Source organism: Kogia breviceps, chromosome 15 (assembly GCF_026419965.1).
Source record: "Kogia breviceps isolate mKogBre1 chromosome 15, mKogBre1 haplotype 1, whole genome shotgun sequence".
Taxonomy (NCBI): domain Eukaryota; kingdom Metazoa; phylum Chordata; class Mammalia; order Artiodactyla; family Physeteridae; genus Kogia; species Kogia breviceps.
Window position 1 is genome coordinate 23,004,847 of NC_081324.1, and position 26,154 is coordinate 23,031,000.

Consider the following 26,154-nt stretch of genomic DNA (forward strand, 5'->3'; position numbering starts at 1 on the left):
TCGTTACAGTTATTTACTCAATAGCCCTTGGGTCTTGGAAGAGCTTCCCTGACCAGAGGTTTTGGAGGCTCTGGGAAAGTGTAAACTCCACTCTTTTCTCTCCCACTTCCCCCAAGAAAAGAACCCAACCCTTTTGCAGCAGAGTCAGGATGCCCAGTAGGAAGCAAAGCCTTTCATTCCACTTAGGATTAAAGTCAAGCTTTAAATGAAACCCCCCTAAAGGGAGCACAGGACTTTTGGTCTTACTGAGTTGTAAAGCATTGCTATCAAACCTTCCCACGGAGCAAGCTTTGCTCCGTGACAACAGGTCTAAACTTTGTTTGATGTCGTGAGCCAGGTGTATGGAGGGCAGCCACCAGGGCACAGCCACTGACTCCCAGGGGTGGTGCAGCTCACCCCCACCCAGTGGCAGAATCTACAGCATCCTTGGCAGCGATAATCCAGCCTCTGCTTGAATTCCCCCGGGGACAGCACTCACTTTTCCATGAGATGCCTCTCTTAGACAGTCTTTATTAGAAGTTGTTCTTCATGGTTGTGCAATATCTATCACCCAGACACTTCCTCCCTGTGGTCTGGCCTCCAGTAACCAGACCCAGCCTAATTAATCCCTCTTTCACGTGACAGATTTTCAAGTGTTTGAAAATAGTTTTGATGTCCGAGAATCTCTCACCAGTCCTCAGCTCCCAGAGTCTTTTCTTACCCAAATCAAACCAACCCAGTGGTCCTCAACCATCCTCGTGTGTCACAGCTTCCGCCCTCATCACCCCCTACCTGCATCCCACAGAGGAGTAGCCGGTGGGAAATCCAGGCTGGGGTCTGTGTCACTGTCTCTTCCTGACAAACAGTGACAGAAGTCATGGCTTGAATCTGCACACAGGCCGAGTGCTAACTCAGAACAGGTGAAAAATAAGTCTGCTTCGCCCTAAGAGGGACTCGGAGGTGACCACTGAATGCACTGCAAAGGTGAAAGTGTTCCACAGTGTCAGGCTCTGAACACCATTTTAAATCCTGAATTTCTAATAAAGATCTAATTTGGGAGGTTGTGGAAGCAGATGCCCTTCTCTCCATGGGCTTCAGACTTTCTTGTTCTCAAATTCTCTAAAGGAATTTTGAAAAACCATGTATGTCATCACACATTTTTAGATTAATAACTAACATTTTTAGTAAGTTTAAATAGTTGGAAAATATGTAATTTCTGGCATATCATAAATATTGTCAGCTTAAAATAAAACATATCAAGTGAACCCAATGGACTCTAACTGCCATAACAATTTGATACCTTCCACTGCCCATTTAAAAACCACACAAATTCTTTAAATCATTCATTTTTTCCCTTGAGCCTGGAATTCTGTTCCACTTTCCCCACAGAATTTTATCCTACATTTTTAATGCTAGAAACTCCTTTAATAACCACCATATAATACTTATCTATAACAAAAATATGTATATAACTTAATATATTTTAAAAATTTGCCGTGGTCAAGTATTAAAATTATTCTGAAATGATCACAAATGCCATTATTATACAATTTCAAAAATCTATTTGTATTTTTGTTATAGACATAAGTGTTATATATTTGCTTACACAAAAAAGTAGATGGTAAAGAAAGTTTTGTTAGAACAGGGTCCCTTAATTCTTTGAATTGCTTCTGAGTTGCCAGAAATCACATGGTGATCCAGCAAAAGGTTATCTTTAATAAACTGTCAGGTGACAATGGCTTAGTTCCTCCTTCAATTTTGTTGATAACAGAATTGGAACCACCTAACCTGAACAGAATGTATGGTCCCTTCATCAGTCACTCACTCTCAACAAGGAAGTTTTCCAATTGTCCTTTGTTTGGTGCCCCGAAGGCTTTTGCTTCCCAAGGAAAGCACCACCCTACTATTCAGGAGGACTGAGAAATGTGTTTTCTTCTGCAAAGTGGGAGGAGAAGTGAGAAGGGCCATCTGAGATGAGCCCCCCAACTCAGGCTTGTTTTCTGGCAAAGCCGTGTTTAGAGTTGCCACTAGATATGGACACTTAGGATCTGGAAATTGATTTTCTTAAAACAAACTACGGACTAACAACTCCTTGAAAAGTCTTGGCATACACCAGTGGACCACAAACCCCAGTTTGAAGATGCATTTGGGGAAACCAGCCTACCATGAAGGGCAGGAGAGCAATTGCTAGGTTGAAGTTCTTGCTAGTGAGTCAATCATCACAGGACGCTTTTTGTATGTGATTTTATTAGTCATCTATTGCTGCATAACAAATTACCCCCAAACTTAGTGGCTTCAAACAACACACATTTATTATCTCACAGTTTAATTTAGACACAGCTTTTCTGGATCCTCTGCTTCTGGGTGTATCACGTGGCTGTCCTCAAAGTGTCAGCTGGGGCTGTGGTTCTTCAAGTCGAGTCTGAAGACTTGACTGGGGCAGAATCTGCTTCCAAGCTCACTCACTTAGCTATTAGGAGAATTCAGTTTCTCGAGGGTCTGAGGCCACCCTTAGTTTCTTGCCACATGGGTCGCTCCATAGGGCAGCTCACAATATGTCAGCTTGTTTCATCAGAGCAAGCATATGAAAAGAGCCAGAGAAAATTCCAGCAAGACAAAAGTCACAGTCATATAACCTAATCATGGAAGTGATGTCCCAGCATCACCTTTGCTATGTTTTATTTGCTATAAGCAAATCATTAGGTCCAGCCAACACACAATTCACCTACTATTTCTTGAGTTCTATTCTGTGCAAGGCATTGTGTTAGGACGTGCAGAGGATACAAATATGGATCAGGTGTGGTTCCTGCCTTCAAGGCCCTGAGAGCCTAGCGTTGAGGAGGAGCCAGGGATATTAGCACACACATAACACAGGGCACAGTGAGGGGAGCTTTTTAAGTGCAGATGAATGCTTCGGAAGTTCAAAGTTCTTCCTCATTTGTATATGATGGAAAGCCCCATCAGGAAGGAGGAGGAGGAAGGAGACCAAGGCACTCCCAATGGATGTCTTCTCTTTACTTTGAGACGCCATGGAGCACAGAGCAGTGTTTCTTAAAGGATGAGCTCTATACCACCTGGGGTACTTATTAAACATGAGGACTCGTGGTCCACATGTGGACCAACTGGAATAGCATCCCCTGGCATCCCCTTCATCCTGATACCCACTAACGTTTAGGAACCACTGGCAAGTGCTTAGGCTCTAGAGTGGGATAGAGCTGGGTTGAACACTGGCTCTCTGACCTAGAACATCTCTCCCCCCAACCCCCAGCCTCACTTTGCTCATCTGTAGAACAGAGTTAACGTCCAAACCTCCTTTAAAGGGTTGCTCTGAGGCTCAGACAAGATCACAGAAGTAAAGCACTTGGCAAGTTTCCTGGCACAAAGTAAGTTTTCAAATGTCTTTATTATTATTCAAAGGAGGGAAAGCCCATCTCTGATTGTGGGGTTAGAAATCCACAAAGCTCTGGCCAAGAGTAATATACTCCTCAAGGATGTGATTTAGCTCAGTGAGCATGAATTCAGCTTTTAATTTGTGCCAGGTATGATGGAAGCCAGAAAGTTGGAACTGGGTTGGGGGTGGGAAGAAAGGATGGTAACACAAGTCGCAGGTTTGTCCGAGGGCCTAGCGGGATCGCTAACATTGTCTCTCTGGCAGGTGGAAAGGTGGGTCTAAAGGTTAGAATTGGATTTGAGAGTTAACATTGCAGTAAGAGGTGAGATAGGGGGCATGGCTGAGAAGAAAGGTGAGATCTGGGAAATAGGACACAGTTTTACTCAGGAACCAGGAAGAGAAAGAAGAAGGTGTGGTTAGCGAGGCTGGGAAAACAAGAGGAGAAAAAATCAGAGGACAGGGCAGGGCAACAATGTGGGGAGAGTCAGTTACCACCCCGTGCTTCAGAGGGAGAAAGCAATTTCAATAGGATGGGGCTGAGAGGGAGCGGCTTAGGAAGGAATTAAAGCAGCGACTCTTGACCTTGACTGTCATTACAACCACCTGAAAACTCTTACAACTCCCTTTGCCCAGGCAGCATCCCAGACAAATTAAATCAGAATTTCTGGGAGTGGGAGCCAGGCATTTGTCTTTGTAAAAGTGATTCCAATGTGCAGAAAGTGAGAACCAGTGAATTTCGTGGGCCTGGGCAGTAAAAGCTACCACTTCAACAATTTAGCCGGAAAGGAGAACAGAGGAAAAGTCAAGAGCCCGCTGGGAGAGAGAGTTGCTGGTGGAGAGATGGGACCATGATGGAGCACGGTGGTGAAGGCAAGGGAATCTGGAACTGAGGTGCGGGTTGAGCCTTAGCGAGGAGTCTTTCTTAGTTTGAGAGGGAAGAATCCCCCAGGAGGTGTGAAGACACCCCGTGCTGAGCCCCACCCCCAGCCCTTCTGATTGAGTAGGTCTGCAGTGAGGCCCCATATTTTTGTCTTTCTAAAAAGTTCCCAGCTGATGCTGATGGCCCTGGGGGCCACACTTCAAGAATTATCAGAATATAGGGAAGGAAACTATGCAGACAGATTTTTGAGGGAGATAGACATGATGGAATCCTTTCTGCTCTTGCCAGTGATATGAAGAGCTCCCTTTGAGGTCCAAGAAGAGTTGCCCAAGCTTTGGTCACTGCATTTGTCAACACTGGCAGCACAATCCTTTAGAGTTATGGAGGAACTTAAAAAAATCAGATACTGGGGTCCCACCCTTCACCAGTGAATTGGAGTTCCTCAGAGTGGGGGGGTCCCTTCCTTGGAACTGTTAAAGCTCCCCAGGTGATTCTCACTGAGGAGGCATGGTTGAGAAGGGCGGCAGGTGGGTTAAATGGGGATCCTACCTTCCAAGTGGGAAGGTCTTAAATGGGATGAGTCTAAGAATCACCTTGCAGGGAGTGGAGATCCGGGACAACTGTAGAGATGGATGCTCCGATTGAGAACCACTCTCAGAGGCCATCCCTCATTCAGGTACAAATGCCACCTCAAAAGACCCTGTCTCCTCCTACAGCTCCTGCTCTCCCTTTACTGACTCCTGCCAATTATTTTCCTTTTTGGCTGAAATGTCTACTTGTTGTTGGAAGTGGAAGAGGGAGTGAAGCTGCCAAGCGTCACTGGCAGAAGCGACAAAAGTAAATGAGATGGGAAGCGGCAGACGGATTGAGAGTGTGCGTGAGAGAGAGGGGAGAAAATGTGAGGCTTCCCAGAAAGGCAAACAGTTCTCTGATGCGGGCGGCCAGGAGCCTAGCTGGAAGCTGTGGGTGAAACCCGCAAAGTGGAGGAGTGACGACTCCCACGTTCTGATCAGGATTTCAGCGCAGGGAGCTGTTTGGCGGAGACAATCTTTAGTATATCCAAAACGCCTTAGTAACAGTCTACGCATAACTGAATTTTAATAATGAAAATGTTAATGCCCATGTAAAACCCAGAGAAAAATGTATGGAGCCTTTCGGCCGCAGGCATCTCTCCTTTTTATTCCTCTTCTCCCTTCTCTGGTGCCTCCTCTTCTTTTTTTCTGGTCTCCAATGGGTCCCCGCCCAGCCTCCCTGAGTGCAGTCTGCGCAGAGAGGGGGCGCCGCGCGGCAGGTGTCGGCACCCGGCGCGCACCTGTCCCGCGAGCGCCCGGCGTCCAGCAGGGGGCGGACGGCGCCCGCTCCTCGCGCGGCCCCGCCCCTGGCCGGGAGGACTCCGCTGCAGCTGGGGGCGCGGGAGGCGCGGCCGGCCCGGCCCCCTCAGGGCTCAAAGGCGGCGGCGGCGGCGGCGCACCGGCAGCCACCTAGGACGCGCGCCCGCCCTCTTCTTCCCGCGCCGCCTCCCATACCTGAGCGGGGAGCGGCGCGCGCGGCCTCTCCCCCGCCCGCCCGTCACTCCTGCCCGGCCGCCGCTGCGCCGCCGCCGCCGCCGCGGGAGTAAAGGTCGCGCCGGCCGAGAGCGAGTCGGCCGCGGCGCCTCCAGGAAGCCGGCGGGGCAGGTCGGGGAAGAGAGAAAAGAACCGAGAAACTCTCGGGCAGCCCGGGAATATGGCGCCAGACGGGCCGGCCGTGGACTGAGAGCCGCCGGGGCCGTGAGGAGCCGGGACCTGCCGCCCCCGGGACACAAGCAAGGGCCGCCCACTGGCCACGGCGTCCGGGCTCGGCCCGGCCCGCGGGGGTCATGTCGGTCAGCGAGCTCTACAGCCAGGTGAGTGCGGGCCGCGCCGGGCCCGGGGTACGGGTGAGGGCTGCGGGGCGGGCGGCTCTCCGGGGCGCCTTCTCCTGCGGCTCCGTGGGGTTGGGAGCGGCGGGGAACGCCTCTCAGGCTCCCCCTCATTGCCGCCTCCGCGCCCCGAACTTCGGGTGGCGGGGAAAGTTTGGCTGTTCCGGGAGCGCCCCGCGGTGACCGCCCGCGGCTCCCGCCCCGGCCAGGGCTGTCCCCCGCTCCCCGACGCTCTGCCGTCGCTGGCCTCGTCCCGGCTCCGTCCGGCTGAGGTCCCCGAACTGAGGGGGTGTCCCCGCCAGCTCGGAGCCTAGGGCGCGGGGACCGCCCCCCGCGGTGGTCGCCTGCTCGTGGACCCCACCTCGGTGCTCTGCAGCGTGAGCTCCCGAGGGCGACCCTCTCGAGTGCCAACGAGGGGGAACCCTGAACTTGGGGGTGGAGTATTCCTCAATTTGTGGGTGGGGAGAGAAGGGGGCTCAACCTGCTGTGAGGGCCGCGGCGGCTTTTGGGTGGGTAAGCAGTGGGTAAAGGATGCTCGAGGGATCTGGAGAGAGCCCAGGGAAGCGCATTCCTACTTTGCCGCGGGTGGGCATTTTGAGGCGGGCACTCGGTGGGCTTCAGTCATTGCGGGAGGGGGTCGGAGTAATGCTGACTCGGGGGTGGAGTGTGGATTTCCAGGGTGTCCTCAAGGTCAGAATGGATGCGCAGGGCTCCTTCCTTAGAGTCGGGAACAGGTGCGGCCGCAGGACTCCCCGCTTCCGCAGCAATTGCTGTGATTAAAGTTAGAGACTAGCCACCGCTTCCCCAAGCGCCCACAGCCGAGCTGCAGCCGCCCGGGCCCTCTCGGGTTTCAACTTGGCATTGAGGGGCGGTTGAGGGGGTGATGGGCCTTTAAGCTACCCCTCCCCCCTTTAAAAGAAAATAAGTTTTGGATGTCCGGACACCTCGTCCGCCGGTTTTTCTTCTCTGTGGCCGGGACACGTTTGACAGTGCTTCGTGCCCACCTCTTCGTTTGCAGAGGGGTGCGCGGTGCTCGCGTGGGTTGTGGGTGTGTGATTCCCAGGACTTGGGCCCGGGCCAAGAGGTCTGGGCGGGGGAGGAAGAGCTACTTCCGCATCCTCACCTGGCGACTGCTCAGAGCTGCCCCCGCGCGTGGAGGAGCCCTTCAGCTGGGTGGGCTGGCCACCCCTTTTCGTTTGAGGAATTTTCGAATCCCTTCCTCCTCCCGGAAGGGGACAGGACCGAGGCGGGAAGACGCGAGGTGGCAGTGGAGGGTGTAACCTGGCTGGGGGCGGGGTAGCCATAACCTGGTGCACCTGCTCCGCCCCCACCAGGTCCCCTGGATGTGAGGTTCGAGCCAGGGGTGAAAACTGTGGCGTTTCTGGCTTTGGAAGAGCACCCTATCCCGTTTACCTGTGGGAGTCTTGGGAGGAGCCCTCGAAGTTGTTTCCCTGACGGGAGGCTGGAAACCAGCGAGGCAGGGGAGCTTTGTCACACTAAAGTGCACAAAGTGTACTGAGTGCACACGCAGTATACCTGCAATATATCATAAAGTATTTTATCAGACAGTAGCTAATTGCTGTATTATATGAAGCTAATGGACAATTGAAGAAACCCTTAATTTTTGGATCCCTGATTTTGAAAAACAAGAACACTGGTTTGCTTTTAAAGACAACTTTCAGGGAAAACACTCAATTTGATTTTTAGTTAGAAATGAGTATACTGCATGTTAATTATTAGGAATGATGAGTTAGTGGGAGTCTGAGCTAAAGTTTCAGTGTACTTTTTCGTCTTTTTTTTCCTTTGTTTTATTTATTTATTTATTTTTTAACATCTTTATTGGAGTATAACTGTTTTACAGTAGTGTGTTAGTTTCTCTTTTACAACAAAGTGAATCAGTTATACATATACATATGTTCCCATATCTCTTCCCTCTGCATCACCCTCTCTCCCACCCTCCCTATCCCACCCCTCTAGGTGGTCACAAAGCACAGAGGCGATCTCCCTGTGCTATGTGGCAGCTTCCCACTAGCTATCTGATTTACATTTGGTAGTGTATATATGTCCCTGCCACTCTCTCACTTCGTCACAGCTTACCCTTCCCCCTCCCCATATCCTCAAGTCCATGCTCTAGTAGGTCTGTGTTTTATTTCCGTCCTACCACTAATCTCTTCATGACATTTTTTTTCTTAGAGTCCATATATATATATGTTAGCATACGGTATTTGTTTTTCTCCTTCTGACTTACTTCACTCTGTACGACAGACTCCAGATCTGTCCACCTCATTACAAATAACTCAGTTTCATTTCTTTTTATGGCTGAGTAATATTCCATTGTATATATGTGCCACATCTTCTTTAAACATTCATCTGTTGATGATACAGATTGCCAACAAACACATGAAAGAATGCTCAACATCGTTAATCATTAGAGAAATGCAAATCAAAACTACAATGAGGGGCTTCCCTGGTGGCGCAGTGGTTGAGAGTCCGCCTGCCGATGCAGGGGACGCGGGTTCGTGCCCCGGTCCGGGAAGATCCCACATGCCGCGGAGCGGCTGGGCCCGTGAGCCATGGCCGCTGAGCCTGCGCGTCCGGAGGCCTGTGCTCCGCAATGGGAGAGGCCACCACAGTGAGAGGCCCACGTACTGCAAAAAAAAAAAAAAAAAAAAGTACAATGAGATATCATCTCACACCGGTCAGATTGGCCATCATCAAAAACTCTAGAAACAATACATGCTGGATAGGGTGTGGAGAAAAGGGAACCCTCTTGCACTGCTGGTGGGAATGTAAATTGATACAGCCACTATGGAGAACAGTATGGAGGTTCCTTAAAAAACTACAAATAGAACTACCATAAGAACCAGCAATCCCACTACTGGGCATATACCTTGAGAATACTTTTTCGTCTTTTAAAAAATTATTTATTTTGGCTGCACTGGGTCTTTGTTGTGGCATGCGGGCTCTTCATTGTGGTATGTGGGATCTTAGTTCCCTAACCAGAGATCGAACCTGGGCTCCCTGTATTGGGAGCATGGAGTCCTATCCACTGGACCACAAGGGAAGTCCTCCAGTGTACTTCTTCTTGACTTATGGATATAGGGACAAAAAGGGTTCATGAGGGGAAAACAAGCTCTTGGAAGGGCGCTCAAGGTGCTTAAGAAAAAAAGTAGCTTCGTTGGTGTGAGCGTTTGGCATACTTAGTCCAAAAAGAGTCTTAGAATTTCTCCCTAAGGCCCAGGAACTGTACCTCACTGTTAATGGGTTTCTAGATCTTAATCATTTCTAGGTTTATGAATCTCAAATTGAGATTCTTCTGTGGCCCACGCAGTAGCTTCCAGCCAGATCGCATCTTGAGCAGCTGTTACTTTTTCTAGCAGAGTTGAACACACTTACGCTTTACTACGAGAAGCAGTTGTGTTGTTTCCTAACCACTGTCACCCCACATGCTAGGCTGGATTCTCAGTATGCACATGAATCATAAATTATACAGAGAAATCGTGCCTGTGACTCAGATTCACTTTGTTTTTCAGGAGAGATGATTTGTTCATTTTAGTGTATTATCAAAATATGCCATGTTGCTTTTTATTTTTTACTTGCTAGTGGGCTTTTCTAACGTGATGCACACTGGATCCAGGCATGCACTTTAATGTATTATGCATGATGGAAATAATGATCTATTATGCCAACAGCGTTTATGAGTGGGATGGAAATTTTAAAGCCCTTTATTGATTATACCTGTTGCTTTAGTGACATGGTAGGAAGATATTGTTACTGGAATACGAGACACTTATTTAAGTATATAAATTAGCCTGTAAGTACTATAAATAGTTTCAGGTAAGAATTTGGTATATTAGTCTATTCCCAGTTACCGAAGAAAAGACTTCTTCTTTTCCTCCCTCCACGTTAACTCTTTTCTTGCTCTTCTCTTTGTCTATCTGTTCTCTCCAAATGGAGGCTTATATGCTATGTGGATTTTTTTTTGGAGCTGATTTTAGTCATTGGCAAAGGGCACTTCCCATAACAAAGGCACTTCTGTTTTCAGAAGACCCAACACTTTGCCTTTGAGAAATTACTTTCTTTGTACTGAGGTATTTCTCAGTGGGAAAAGAGAATCAGAGTCAATGCCAGAGGCTTTGTGGGCGATGTCAAGGTGAGTCAGCCTCATCCACCCTTACAGAAACGTGGTGCTGATGATGGGCTCTCTTGTCACAGGTGGCACGTATGTGACAAGTGTTAGTACTTTGCTTCCAACCCACAGGAAAAGACAATATTGTATAAATCAAATTAGCTCAGGTCCCAGAAAGATTCCCAAACATGTGCAAGCATGGTAAACATGATTTGATTATGACAAATGCAGAAAATAGTCTGATTTTTAAAGTATAAAATACATAACCTCTCTTTCAGGCTGAATGATACAACCCTTCTCTATACAAGGGTTATTCTGGATGAAAAATGTAAACACTGCTCTCTCAAATAATGAGGTTTTCAGTATGCTGCTTTGGTTCTAGCCAGCAGAGTGACTGGGAAATCACCAGGCTGAAACCAGCACCTTCAAATAATCCCTATCCTGGTTGGTTTTTAGTTGATAGGTGGTGTTCTGAGCAGTGGATTTTTGAGTGCTGCTAGGAGGTGACTTTACTAGTGGACATGCCCTTTGTGTGTCAGTGATGGCTTTGGGCTCAGGGGCCTTTACGAAGGGCACTGTTTTGGGGCCAATCCTTTGGAAAGTAGAACTTGGGCTGGTGTTCTCTAACTGTCCCTTACCTGTGCATCAGGTAATGCAGCCTTCTCCCAAGTTTCAGTCTGGAAGGCAGCAAGAGGCTCACGTTCCCTCTGTGCCCACCGGTAGAGACACGAGGACCTGGAGGCAGGTAGCAGCTGCATTTCCGCCTGCGCTGTAGCATCCTCCAGTGCACTGCCTGGTGCTTGCTCACGCCCTGCAGTCAGCACCTGTGTCACTGTCAGAGGTTCCTGGAGCCTGAGAATTGATGTCCCCCAAGGGGACAGTCCTTTAACCAATGGGAGTATAACAGCTGTAGCTTCCAGTACCTCCACTTTGGGAACAGAACAGCTCCCTGGTGAGGCCCACGCAGTTTCCAGAGCTCCCGTGCACCATGTCTCTCCACTGGGGCCTCTTGGGAGAGCTTGCTTTTCACCTGCTGGTTTCTTCCCATTTCCTTTCTGTTGATGTGCTCCTAATATTTCATTTCATTAGCTTCAGGATGGCCACCCATTAGGCTTTCTGACAGCTCCAAGCCTGGTTGGAGTCCAAGTATATTATTGTGCTTATTTTGTTCAACAGAGAGATATCATTCTCTTGCTGTTGGAGGGCCTCTGAGTACAAACTAAATAGACATTTTAAATTCTGGCATGTGTGTGTATGTGTTTTGATACTGTCATTTTGTGTGGTACAAGTTAGCTATAAACTATACTGCTTATATAAGTCCACATACTGCCCTCCCTAAGTGATAGAGTATTTGTCACTATCCATACAGGATTGTCAGGGTAAACTTAGATGGGTTTGAAATACTAGTTGACCTCTGTTTTGTAATTCAGTAGCTTCCCAAAAACCACATTAAAAAGCAGCCCATTTTAAAGTGAGCGGAGCATGTTGCCCTGATGTACTTGTCTACACAAGCACATTTTGCATCGTCATTGGACAATAAAACGTAAATACACAAAGTTAACTAACAATCCAACATGACCCATGTGCCACGAGCAGAGAGCAGATACTCATAGTTACAGACATTCTATAGAACCATCGGTCTGGTGGGCAGTGGGGCATGAGTGGGCCCGGAGGAATGAATAGGCTTTGAATACGCGTGGAGACTGAGAAGGGCACTGTTAGTAGGAGATGGTAGAGTGAGTTTAAGCATGGACAGCCATGAGTAGTAACTACAGTAGTATTTTAAAACTCTTATGAAAATCATAGCCTTACAGAAAAGTTGCAAAAAAATAGCAGAGTTCCTGTTATATATTTCCAGATTCCCGTGATGTTAACACCTCATAAGTAGAGTGCAATCGTTGAAACCAGGAGATGAACATTTGTACAACACTATTAACTTGTCCTCAAGCCTGATGGAATTTCACCAGTTTTTCCACTGCTGACCTTCCCTGGGCCAGGAGCCCACGTAGGATTCCACATTGCGTTCGGCATCACAGCTGCCTCGTCTCCTCTGATTGGTGGCAGTTCCTCAGTTTCAATTTCTCCTTTTGACCTTGGCAATTTGAGAGTAGCTTCATTAGCTCAATTTGGGTTTGTCTGATGTTTTCCCATGCTTAGATGGAGGTTATGAATTTGTGGCACAGAAGCGATGTGCCTTCCTCAGTGCACCATCTCAGGAGATTTGTGATATCAGTGTCTCATTACTGATGGTTTCACTTTGATCCCTTGCTTAAGGTGATGTCTGTCAGTTTTCTTTTCTTGAAGACTGGTATTTAGAAACTAAGACCTGGGTGCTAGGTGTGCTTATTACTGTTTTTTTTTTTTTTTTTTTTTTTTTTTTTTTTTTTTTTTGCGGTATGCGGGCCTCTCACTGTTGTGGCCTCTCCCATTGCGGAGCACAGGCTCCGGACGCGCAGGCCTAGCGGCCATGGCTCACGGGCTTAGTTGCTCCACGGCATGTGGGATCTTCCCGGACCAGGGCACGAACCCGTGTCTCCTGCATCGGCAGGCGGATTCTCAACTACTGCGCCACCAGGGAAGCCCCTTATTACTGTTTTTTAAATAGTCATTTAGGGATTACTGAGCCTAGAACTCAGATGTTTGATTATGCAGGCAAGGGAAGAAGAGTCATGACCTTGAAGTTTCCAGCTTGAGGATGGACAGAAATAAAGAAGTCGAGATGGGGCAAGGATAATGCTTGATTGTGACACGTTTAGTTAGGGGTGACAATGGTTTGTCTAAGTGGAAATATTTACATCTGAGGATGTATGAACGAGCTTAGAGGAGAAATGGGTTCTGGGGTTCTTGCAAATAAAAGATGCCTGGGTATTTGCTTTCCTCTAAGAAATGCAGTTGTCTTACAGCATGATTTTAATAAAGATGAGATCATGACCTTGGCATGGGCAGGCTGGCCTCTTTGGTCATGATCTTGCTGTGGACCGTATGGGGTAGTGCAGTTACACATTATCAACTCAGCTCTATGACACTTTGGAGCAGATACTTTCTGAGCCTTGATTGCTTAATCTGAAAAATTGGCATGGTACCTGCATTATAAGGTTATTGGAGGATTATGTGATCTGACATACATGAAGTGCCTGCCTAGCACAGTGTCTGGCACATGGTATGCACCTGGCAACTGTTCATTAGCTTATTTCCCCCTTCAGTCGTGATGCTGGATGGTGGCCTTTTCTCCTAACCCTCTCCTGTCATCCTGCAGGGGTATTGGTCATAAGGGGACTTGGCGAGAGAGAAAGGGAAGAATTGCTACAAATACATAACTACCTGAGCAATAGACAACCAAGGCATGGGGGAAAGGGTTCCTATCCCCCACGGACCCCTGGGGAAGGAGAAAGAGCAGTTTGAAAGAAGCTTGAAATTTAAGCTGTGCTTCCCGGTCTCCTGTTAGAGTTTTAAAGGAAAATTAAAACAATTTTTCACCATGTTCTTTTATTATTTTTTTGTTAATACAAATGATTATTGAAACCATTCATACAATGCAAGAAAGGCAAAGGCTCTGTAATCCCATTCCCAGACCAGTCCTCTTGACCACTGATGTGTACTAGACTAGCACCCAGTGTCCAGTAGGGTAACCACATGTGATTGTTGAGCACTTGAGGTGAGGCTGACCTAAACTGGGATGAATACACGCCAGATTTCCAAGACTGAGTACAAAAAATGAATGTAAAATATCTCACTTATGCTTTTTTATGTTGATTAAATGTTCAAATAATATTTTGGATATAATATGGCTACTAGAAAATTTAAAATTCCACATGTAGTTTGCCTCATTTCTGTTGGGCAGTACTGCTTTAGACTTAGGCATGATGCAGCATATACTTATATGTTTGGCAAGATCCTATTTTTTATTTTAAATCGTAATTTACTATGGCTTTTTTCTCCCTGTAGCATATAAAGGCAATTTTACCATTTTAATGGCTGCATAATAGGGCACTGTATGGTTGTGCTGTAATGTTTTTAACCATTCCCATTTTGATGAACATTTAATTGGTTCCAACTTTTTGATATTGTGAAAAATGTTGCAGAACATTCTTGGAACCTTTCAGTATTTTTAGGATAAATTCCCCAAGGTGGAATTCCTGGCATGTACTTTTATGAGTCTTCATCGATAAGGCCAGTAGTCTCCAGAGAAGAACTGGTCTGTTTCTTCACCCCTCCCGGGCACTGGTCATTGTTTCCTCTTTTTAAACGGACACTGAACAGTTTATTTTTGTTTAAAGTTGACTTTCATTGGAGGGTTGAGCATCTTTTCATATGCTTGGTGTGTTCATTTGTAGTTTTCTTTGTATTTCCTCTGTTAAGGCATTATTTATAACTCTGTTTTTGCTCATTAAATGATTATATTTTTAGACATAGGAATTTGTGGAAACCAGAATGTTCAGGATAAAATATTACAAATACATATTTTAAATAAGGCACCTTGGCATGAATTTCCTCCTTCGCTTGTTTGGAGCTTACGCATCTCTCAGCCCTATAATTGGAAAAGCACTGGTTATGATAGGTACCGTTTATCAACTGCTTTTGAGCCAGGTCATTTCTAAGAGCTGTATGTTCACCATTTAATGATAACACTATGATGTAGGCACCCCCATCATCCTCATTTACAAACGACGGACCTCTGCCTTACTTGTCCAAAGCCACACTCCTCGTCTGACCACTCTGCTGCCTTCCACGAGGTTCTGTCCCAGTGATGGTGGGTCTGGAACATCATTTCTGCATAAAAGAGGCCCTAACATGGAGCGCCCTTTCTATCAGCGCTGCCCTGCCCACCAGCAGCCGGGAGAAAGGAGAAAGGAAAGTCTCTGAGTACAGAAAAAGGGCAGATGGTCTGACCCATAGTTCTTCCCTCGGGGATCTGCTGCTTTGCCTTCCACTACCACACGCAGCCCCTAGACAGCCTGGTGTTTCTTAAAACTGCCCCACGTTTAGGCAGAATCCTTGTTTTTGGCTCTCCTTAGGCCACGTAAGCCCCGAAAGAGGGTCACATCTTCAAAAAGGGGTAAATAGAACAATCAAAAGGTGTACATGAAACTCAAGCAGTGTAAAATTATTTGATCTTAAATCTAACTCTCTTTTCATCCCAGGGCACTGGTCTGCTTTCCAGTACTTTCCCTGTCTCCATCTCTCTCTGAAGCATCTTCTTTCCTATCCTGCTTGATGTCTGATGGGCGTTGCCTAGTGACTCTGTCCTTGTGTGTTTAGTTCTGTATATAAATGCAGTGTTGTAGAGATGACCCCTCTCTGTGCCGCCTGGTTCCCCTTCCCTTTTCCCCCTGGTTGTGGCCACTCATGGAAGCAGAACTAGTAAGGGACCTTCAATTAAAAACAAACAAAAAACAAAGGAAAGAAGGACATTCTGACACATGCTAAACATTGATGAACCTCGAGGACATTATGCTAAGTGAAATGAGCCAGTTATAACATGACAGATACCGTATAATTCCACTTACGAAGGTATCTACAGGAGTCAAATTCATAGAGACAAAGCAGAATGGCGACTGTGGGAGGGAGGGGAGAGTAGAGAGTTGTGTAAATGGATGCGGAATTTCAGTTTTGCAAGATGAGAAGTTTTGGAGATTCCTGGTGGTGATAGCTGCACAACAATGTGAATGTGCTTAATGCCACCGAACTGTACATTTAAAAATGGTGAGGATAGTAAACTATGTGTATTATAGCACAGTTTAAAAAAAACCCTGGAGAAAAAAGTGCAGGGAAAACATGGTGGTCAAGAGTATAACCTTTAGACTCGATAGACCTGGGTTTTGAGTATTGGTGTCCTGTCTGTGTCACCCTCGTACCATCCCCCCACCCCAGCATTTACCAGCTGTATGGCCTTAGACAGTTGCTCAACTTCTAGGCTTCATTTATCTGTAAAACGGGTAAGAAGCTAGTACAGCCCTCAGAGGCTTGTTGATGAGATAAAATGAGAACACGTGAACTGTATTAGTTGGTGCTAATCCTGTTGCTAGGAGAAGGTCTTGTCCTTAGGAAGCCACAGTCCAGTGCAGGACGGTGTGGGATGAGAGCCTGAAGGGCTGGGAAGGTTGCTGTGGGTGCTGATTCACTGGTTCCAACTCCTGCATGTGGGGCGGCCAGCCTTGGATTGGGTCCTCCCATTTAGCAAAGCACCAGCATTGGTGGAGAAGCTTTAGGGCTATGCACATGCTTTTCCTCTTTCAGGTGTGGGGCAGGAAAGAACAAAAGGAGTCCTAAAGTCCTGGCTTTGTGGACCACCTGTCATCTCAAATCTTCAACCCTAGCACTCCAGACCTAACTGTTCTATAGCTTAAAATTGTGGGACACCCCCGATTGTACCGGGAGGAGCATCCCACCTTGACACCACTAACAGGATGCCTGTATCTATCTTTTGCTCTGGCACTTGGCAGATGTCTATATCTATCTATTGCTCTTCCTGGCACTTGGCGTACTAGGCTATTTTGGTTGCAGGGGCACTTCAAGATGTAGGCTCTACTCTAAGGATGCTCTCTTAGGAACCAGGCTTAGCTGATCTGAGCAGCCCGGCCTAAGAGATCAGCACAGTATTAGGGTACCAGAAAGATGCTCACCCTTTCTGAGACTTTAGGGACCAGGTTGTCCTGTCAGCAGCAGGGATATATTTCCTTCCACGCCAGTGCCATTAATGTAACTCAGTTCTCATGGCTCTGCCCTTTTCCCTGTCTTCTTACCTCTGCCTTGGATTCCTTGTCTTCTTACCTCTGCCTTGGATTAAACACCCCTTTCTGAATCTCCAGTTCCTGTTTAGATTGGCTGTACTATCTGCTGTTATTCCTGTGTCACTAATGACAAAAGCTTTAAAGCTTTTGTAGAAAGCAGACTCTTGATTGGCTGTTCCTAGGCAGGTACACCTGGTCCAAGGAGCTTCTGAAGATGCATCATCACTGGAAACCATGTGTCTCCCTCATAAGAGGCTGTGGATGTTACAGGCACCAGAGCTATGGTTTTCCAACTTATAGGTGCGTTGGAATGACCCAGAGAACTAGCAGAAATGTAGATGCTGCTTCTCATCCCCGTAGAGTAGGATTTGGGGGATTGAGTCTGGGATTGGTTTCGTTTTTTGCTAGGTCATGGCTATTTGTGGTACTTGGGTCCTTCTGCTTGAGTTTCTAATCTGGTTTTTGACTATTGTCAATCCCTGCCTTGGTTTCTGGTGGTGGTTTCCACATCTGACCTGCTATTAGACCCTAAAAACAATGCTGGGATATGGGCTTTAACATCTGCTATTACAATAGTCCAATAATGGACTTTTTTTTTTCCTTTTTGGATTTTGTGCGTCTCCTCTGCTAAAAGTGTTCTACATCTTCTTTTTCTCCAGGTGCTTCCTCTACTTCCTTCCTCCTCCCTTGCCTCACATTCCTTAACCTTCTGTAATGCATCCTTAATAAAAGCTCTAGGGATTGCCCACTGCATTAATATCCCTGAAATCTGACCAGCAGTATGAAACCACTGCCAGGCTGCTAGGGTTACACAACACTCAGCCATGTAGAGAGCCCTTACTGAATGGGGCAGACGCTAAAGGTATCAGTATGAACTGTGCTCAAGTCGCAATGTGAACCATCGCAGAAATCAGAAACTGCCTTAGATGCTGGCCACAGAATAATGTGTCCAGGGCTGTAAATAACTCCAGCAGCCATGGAACTGTAGCCTATATCTAAAACGATGTAGCTAAGTGCCAGCCAAATAATTAATTAGGCTATAATTGTTTTCCACTTTATCTCACTCAGTAAGTCAACTCTTGGCTTAATGCTGGAATTTGAAATCTCGCCTTCACGTTTCTTGTGCTTTGCCGGGGGAGGGGGGGGTGTCAGTGGTTGCAATTTCCTGATGAGCTATGTTTATGCATCTCCGGTTTTTCCTGTGAATTTACAGGGCACCTTAAGAAATTATAATTTTTCAGTTATTCGCTGTGGTAAACAGTGGTTAGAATTTGAGTTCATGGCACTGAGATGGGAAGTTTGATCGTTTTCAGTCATATACTTTCTGGTTTAACAGCGTTACACAAGTGGGAAGTAGCACTGATGCTACTCTGTGCCAGTTTGGGCTGTGAACTCTGAGTCTGAAGCTTTATTTTGCGTAGATGTCCATTTTCAGCTCATCATGATGGCCAGAATTGCCCTCGCCCACAGCTGAAATGTCTTCCATTCTTGGTCTCAGTTGGTTGGGCAGTATTATGTAACCGATACAAGTATTTGAGACTCTTCTTGATGTCAGGCACCAGCGCTGGATGTAAGAGGCGCATAAGGCATGGTCCTCATTAACTTACAATTATATTCCATGTAAGAAGTGCCATCCAGGAGTAGTGAATGAAGGAAGTGTCTTACCAAGAGGACAAGAGTGGTAGGACGTGACCCCCGTGTAGTAGGAAGTTGTTGAGGTTCTTGGGCTGTCATGGCAGCTCTTACGACAGCGGTTTGGGAGGAAGTCTCACCTCTTCCCTGCTGTCAGTCCCTCAACGGGCCCTTCTGTCTCTTGCCTCTTAGTGTGGGGAAGGGCATATCCGCCCCCTGCCCCAGAACCACACTTCATTGGGTAGTGATGGAGCTCAGAATCGCATCACCCGGGGGCTTCCAGCCTCCAGAGCTGTTCCTTCTCTGAGCTCTGTCTTCTCAGAGCTCACCGGAATGGGAGCCCCATTTGTTCACTTGGAAGACTGCTTTTCCTTCCTCCAGCCTCAGGGGCTCAACTCTGCAGGTAGGATAACTGGTTGGATGTAGGGGACATCCAACCAGCTGACTGGATGGGAAAGGATAGGGCTGAAGGTTTGGTTTGTGTAGCCTTTTAAGATGGAGAAAACATCAAATAGTGATGTCAAAGAATGATTCCCATAAATTACCATGCCATTTGAGGAGGAAGGCAAAGATGAGAGTATATAAAATCCAAACAAACAAAATGTTTATAAGCTGTTATAAGGGTATGTTTATTGTACTCTTCTTTTTGGAGCATAAAGATACAGTGTTACCCAAAGTATGGAAGAGTATTTGCATGAATCTTTTCAGAGCTGTCTCTAACACTGAGCTGAACCTTTGCAGCTTATTCCTGAGAACAAAGTTAATTTAGCATCAACTTGTATCCATAAAACTTGGATTATCTTGATTTATGTAACTTTTAGTTTTACTCTTTTCACATTGTTGTAAGTGGGTATCATATGAAGTTTTTTCAAAGCTTGGTGTTCATCATCTCCCTTATAAAATAGTACTTTTAATCTTAACAAATAAGTGTTAACTATGGTTTGTCTGGTGCTGGTGCACTAACTTGACTTAAGGTGATTCAAACATAACCAGAAATACAGGCAAGAAACCTGTGCCAATAACTTTTTCACCTGGGATGATAAACGATGATCGTAAGAGTGCACAATTGTCTTCTAGGCAAAAAATGGTAGTTTCTTAAATTGTTTCAGCCTTTAGAAAAGGCTATGGGTTTTATGTGCTGTAGTGAGATTGCTATCACATTAACCTCTTTACAACCTCTTTCTTATCAAGACAATGATTTACAATAGTGGGTGTTCAAAATGGAAGTTTTGCAAAGTTCTTTGTGTGAACTGTGCCAGTGGTGGCTCTTGGTTGGCCATCGTGAAGTATTGGCCTGGATTGAGGATGAGGTGTGGAGGGGAGGATGAATTTGAAGATGTGAGAAAACAGATGTCCTTTGAAGAGGACTGAGTAATGGTGGCACCATCCTAGAGCTTGGGTAAATCTGGCTCATGGATACACCGAAATATCAGGTATTCAGCATGTGTGTGGGCAAAGGCAAACAATTGCCAAGAAACCAACCAACTGGAAAACAAAAAATCAGCTGTGTGAGTCATCATCCTGCTTAGTGAGGATGTGCATTGGGATGAGGGTGAGATGGAAGGAGGGAATCTGTTTCCTGAGGCAGCTCGGAGCCTCTCGAAGTGAGAGGCTCTGAAGCGAAGTGAGCCTCTTGAAGCATCTCACTGTGATGGACAGAGTGAGAGATTTTCAAAGGTGATTTTGGTACTGCATGACTTTTGCTTTATTATTGACTTTAGAATCAAGCTTCCTCACCCCCCCCAAGATGTGACTCCCCTATGTTCTGATGTTGATGACATATTTTTAAGGCATCTCTAAAAATAGAGCTAGAGGTAGCTGCCTAGAAGAGAAAAGTGCCTGGAAACTATGGCGCATGAAGAACAGCTGGGGGGCCCCAGGCATAGAGGCCAGAAAAAAGGAGATATAATCCTGAAATGTTATAGGGCTGTCATGTGGAATTCATGTGCTTCCTCTCTGAGTTCATCTGAGGGTCATAGTGATCATCAGTAGGCATGTGCAGGGAGGTGAGCTGAGCTCGGGGTCCAGAAGCACATGGCCCCCAGTAGTGGAATGGGCTGCCTTGTATGGAAGTGAGGGCTTCATCTCTGCAGGTATCTTAGCAGGCTGGGCACCATCCCGCAAAGGAGGCACCACGGGGGGTGCCTTAGAATGGGAATTTGACCCATACGCCCTTAACTTCTTGCCCACCTTGAAAGGTGGCTAGCAAATGGCTGCTTCTTGGGAAGGAAAAATATAAAACTAAGGTGAGAAGGAATAATTACAAATAAACAGTAAAGGGAAGGAAGGAGTAAACCACTTGGGATTCCACTCATCTATAAAAGGAAACCTAAAGAAATTTGCTTTCTGATTTTTGTTTCTCTTAGAGAAATAGTTTTCCAACTCACTTGAATTTATTCTAAGAATGAGAATTACAAAGCTTTAATTGATTCAGTACAAAATAGTTTAAAATGTGCTTTAGTTCCATGTTTTGGTGGTGGTGATTCACTGGTGGGAGGTAGAAACACAGTGTAAGAGGACCACCTGTTACCTTTCTTTTAGGAGGAAGCTGTGTGTAGGTTGCAGGTTTGGATGCATATAGGAAAGCGGTGAGAATGAATGAAGGAGATCAGAGGAAGGGCGATCAAGGCGGAGGGGGAGTGTGAAAGTCGAGGTAGGTGGGCACAGTGTGGGCTCTGCCATGGGCTGGGCTGGTGCTCTGTGGACCCCTTTGCAGAGAATATTGCTCTGGTGAGTTCTAGAAGAAAGGCAGCTTGTAGCAAAGCGGGGTCAAATCCCCTGAGAGGCTGGCTGGGACCTGATTTGCCTTTTTTAGGTGTCAGTTTCTTATAATGCTCTGGAAGCTGCTGATTTATCTCCTACTAATGACAGATCAAAGACGTGCTGATGTGGCATGTCTGGCTGCCTTCTGACTCCTCTGGCTGTCACTCTGCTTGTCACTTGACAGGAGCCCTGGCATGGGGCATGTTCTTCTAGGAAAAGGGCCTGCCGTCTGAGGTCAGATGTCTTCTGGTGTCGCAGCATGTCTGCATCAGGCAAATCACTAGCACCCTATGTGAGGCATTTGTATAAGCAACTGAAAGAGAAATATCTATGGTGAGAGGCACAGAGACCAGTGTGGTGTGATGGAGAGAGCACGGGACTCTCCGCTTGGAGTAATGTCTTATGTGACACTAACTGCCACTAAATAGTGGTGCTTACGATGACCTGCCCAAGTGAGACAGTGTCACGTATCTCTCTGGACCTTAGTTTCCTCACTGGCTGCATGAAGGGAGTAGGACCAGATCTCTTGCGTTTCTTCCCTCTCTAAGATTCTGTGAAAGTGTCAATCTCTGAGTCCCAATCTGTATGTTTAAAAAATAACAATGCTGCCTCTTCCAGATTTTTTCCTGACCCACTCAGAGAGTGAAATTGTTCAGCCTGGAAGTATGAATTTCCAAAAGTGACTATCTCACAATGAAAGACCCTTAGGAGCAAAGTTGTCTGTTGCTATTCCTTTTTCTCCCCATGCTCTCCCGTGTTCCAGTAGGTGGCATGATCCAATTAATCCTCCAGGGTTTAATCCTTAGGCCCCAGATCCAGGCATCTTCCCCTCAATACCCAGTCTGTCTGCAGGTCCTGTTGACTCAACTTCCAAACAGAACCTGGAGCCTCACTTTTCACCCACTCACTACCGACCTGTGCAACCCCCAGGTCTCTGGCCTGGGTAGTAGCAACAGTCGCCTAACCGGCTTCCCTGCTTTTTCCTCTCTCTCCTTCCAGTCTGTTCTCCACACAGTAGTCAGGTCATTTTTGTAAAATATCACTTGGATTCTGTCACTCCTTTGCTCGAAACCATCCAGCTGTTTCTCTTTGATTTTGGAAGAAAACCCAACCCCCCTGCTAGGCCTGCCTACAGGGCACATAGTCTGGTTCCTGCTTGTCCTGATGCATTAGTGTTCCATCTTCCTCACCGGCTGGTTCCATCCCTGCTGGCCGCCTCCTCGTTTGTTCATTGACACTGCAGGCTTCTTGCCACCTCAGTGCCTTTGACCTGGTCCTTCTGCATTGATGTTCTTTCCCAGATCTTTGCGCTGGTGGCTTCTCATCATTCAAGCCTCTGCTGAGTCAGGTTCTCAGACTCCTTCTCTGTCACCCACTCTATCCATTACCCTGTTTTATTTTTTTCTTTGTGCTTTTCAATACCTGGCTGTTTTGTTGGCTTGTCTTCCTTAACTAGATTCTGGTCCATGAGAGCAGCAGTTGCTTGCTCATTGCTGAATCACCAGGGCTTAGAACATGTGTAGCACATAGAATGTGCTTGAGAAACATTTTTTAAACAAATACAATGACATTACATTAAAGATGGACTTTATAAAGTAATGCTGCAATTGGCCGACTCCCCCAACCTGTGTTACAGATTTTTCAGGATTACAATGAGGGAGATGCACGCTATGACTGAGTAGGAGAGTCCTGCTTGGGTACTGAGCCTGACCAAAGCTCACTGTGCTAGGACCCCCTGTATAGGAATATATTGGGAATTCCAGTTCCCTAGGCCTGGATATCAGTGTACTTTCTCTTCTGGGCCAATCTCTTTGCCTTAATTCATTCATTCCCTCACACTAACATGTTGGAATGTCCTAGTGCAGCTTTGCTTTAATGAACACAGGCCCCCGGTGGTCATTAGAATGAAGTTCTTTGCTGACTGAACAGATTTGAGCAGCCATCCTGGTTAGATCCCCTTTAGAACCCACGTGTATTTTTTGTAAATAGGCACAGGGAGGAGGATCTATTGCTGCATTTCTAAATCTAGTTTTGGATTTGGTTGTTAGATGAGGAGCCTCTCCTGGTTCTTCCCCTATAAGCTTCTCTCTCAGGTTTGCTTCGAAGGTGAAATGCGTGGGTCCTCGCTCGGCACTCACTGAACGGTAACTGTTTGTGATGGCTGGTTACCCATGCAGGATGATCCACACCCCCACTGTGACTTCTTGACAGAAGTTTGGTCTTAACACAACCCCTCCCCCATGCAGCCATGTGCCTTGGGCTGAAAAAACACTAGAACCCATGAGAATTCTAGACTTCTTGTCATGATAATAGAAGCGTCTTTCTGTTTAAGCCAGTTTGAAGCCTCTCGTAGCCAGAGCATCATGACTGATATACTATCAGTTGATCATTGCCTTGTATGGTCCACTCTTTCCCACTGGCAGGATCAATCCACTCAACACCTTCTGAACGTACCTTGAGCTTTTCTGCGTCCATGCTGTATCTACCTGGAATATGCTTTCCCTCTCTAAGTTCATTCTTTCAAGACCAAGTTCAAACTTTAGCTTTTTCCATAAACCCTGCCTACTTCAGCCTAAAGAAAATCTATTCTCTGTAATCTGAAGCAGTTACTCTAAGTGCCCTCCATCCGTAAGTGCTGTCCATCCGTTACTTGGTCTTGGCACTTGCTCATATCTTCCTCTTATGCCTCTGCTCCTGTCATTGGTCTGCACTGTTGTTTATATCTGGGGTGGCTGCTTAACTTTTTACGTATTTGCCTTATCTCCTTAACTTATCCAGGAGGACAGAGACCACGCCAAGGGCCTGACACCGGGTTGTACGTAACAGGCACTTGGTACTTGATAATTTGAAGAGCAGGGCTGCATGGAGATGAGCAGCCAAGCATTTGAGATTCTGGTATTTCTGTAGAGTTTTAAAGGGCCTGGAACATTCTAACTGAGGGGGGACTGGCTGCCAGGAGCGTCTCAGGGAGGCAGGTGCAGTCTACTAGGGGGGCAGTATTTTTGTACCTCTTCACTTCTGAAACAGGAGCAAGAAGAGGATGATGGAGGAGTGCTGAATTTCCTGCACACTCTTCCAAGGTTAGGTAAAATGTATGCGTTTCTTCCTGCTTACTCTTTTCTGACCTTGTGTTCTAGCCTTTTATAATATAATCTTTTTTTCAAACATCTTTATTGGTGTATAATTGCTTTACAATGTTAGTTTCTGCTGCATAACAAAGTGAATCAGCTATACATATACATATATCCCCATATCCCCCCTCTTGCGCCCCCCTCCCACTCAAGCCTTTTGTAGTATAACTTAAAGCAAAACAGGAAATATTAAAAATTGACAGTGCTATTAATGACATACTGTGTGATTTAGGTGAAAGAACACTGGATTGGCAGTCAGAATTCTTGTTACGTTTATGCCATTTCCTTGCTGTGAGGACTTGGGCCAGTGGCTTAATCTCCCTTAACTTTGTCGTCTTACGTGTTAAATGAAAGCAGTTGGGTTTTCCTCACAGTACTGTTGAGAGCAAGAATGAAATTAAAATCTTGGTATGAAGGGAACTTTAAAGAGTAAGGAAGGAGTACTAGACCAATAGGAGGCATTATGATGATAAAAGTGAGTTGTGATTAGAAAAATGTAATACAAATTGATGGCTAGGAAATAAAGTTGAATTATAAATGAAATAGGTGTTAAAGACGTCCCCAGTTTATTGACGGGTTAGATTCTGAAAGTTACTTTAAGTACAGTGTCAGTCTGTTCAGGCTGCTATTGCAAAGCACCATAAGCAGGGTGGCTTATAAACAACAGAAACTTATTTGTTTCAGTCCTGGAGGCTAGAAGTCCAAGATCGGGGTACCAGCATGGTCAGGTTCTGTTGAGGGCCCCCTTCCAGATTGCAGATGGCTGTCTTCTCCTTTTATCCTCACATGGCAGAAAGAAGGTGAGAAAGCTCTCTGAGGTGTCTCTTCTGAGGTACTAATCTCATTCATAAGGCTCCATCCTCATGACTTAATTACCTCCCAAAGGCCCTACTTCCTTGTACCATCACTTGGGAGGGTTAGGATTTCAACATATGAATTTGGAGGGGACGTAAATATTCAGTCCATATCATTCAGCATTTAGGATCTTTCTCATAGAGACAGTGTTCTAAGTGGTGATCCAGTTGAAAAGCAAGCACTGAAAGCCTATTTAACTCATCCTGTATCCAAAGCAGGTGCTGCTGTGGTACACAGATTGTGCACAGAGCTGTTTCTCTGAGAAGATGCCTTTGAAGACGTCTCCTGTCCCTCTTTCATTGCCTGTCCGTCAGAGTCCTGCCTCTAACCTCACTCTTTCTCCTGCTGAGTGTGGGAACTCATTGGACTTTATTAAAAAAAATTTTTTTAACTTTTTATTTTATATTGGAGTAGTTGATTAATAATGTTGTGTTAGTTTCAAGTGTACAGGAAAGTGATTGAGTTATATGTATATCTCTTCTTTTTCAAATTCTTTTCCCACTGAGGTTGTTACATAATATTGAGCAGAGTTCCCTGTGCTATACAGTAGGTCCTTGTTAGTTATTTATCTTAAATATAATAGTGTGTACATGTCAATCCCAAATTCCCTAACTGTCCCTCACCCCCCATCCTTCCCCCTGGTAACCATAAGTTCGTTCTCCAAGTCTGTGAATCTGCTTCTGTTTTATAAATAAGTTCATTTGTATCATTTTTTTTTAGATTCCGCATATAAGCCATATCATACCATATTTCTCTTTCTGAC

General features: G+C 46.1%; 1 protein-coding gene across 2 annotated transcripts in view; it reads left to right on the forward strand.

The window, feature by feature from the left end:
* Positions 1-5,783: 5,783 nt before the first annotated feature.
* The window catches only part of MYO5B (myosin VB), a 353,322-nt gene continuing 332,951 nt past the window's right edge, over positions 5,784-26,154 (forward strand). Inside the window, exon 1 of one of the 2 annotated variants that reach the window (XM_059039745.2) lies at positions 5,784-6,135. In XM_059039745.2, coding sequence (XP_058895728.1) covers positions 6,109-6,135 — 27 coding nt within the window. In that variant the 5' untranslated portion in view covers positions 5,784-6,108. The remainder of the gene's footprint in view (positions 6,136-26,154) is intronic. The other variant, XM_059039744.2, reaches the window with a different exon arrangement.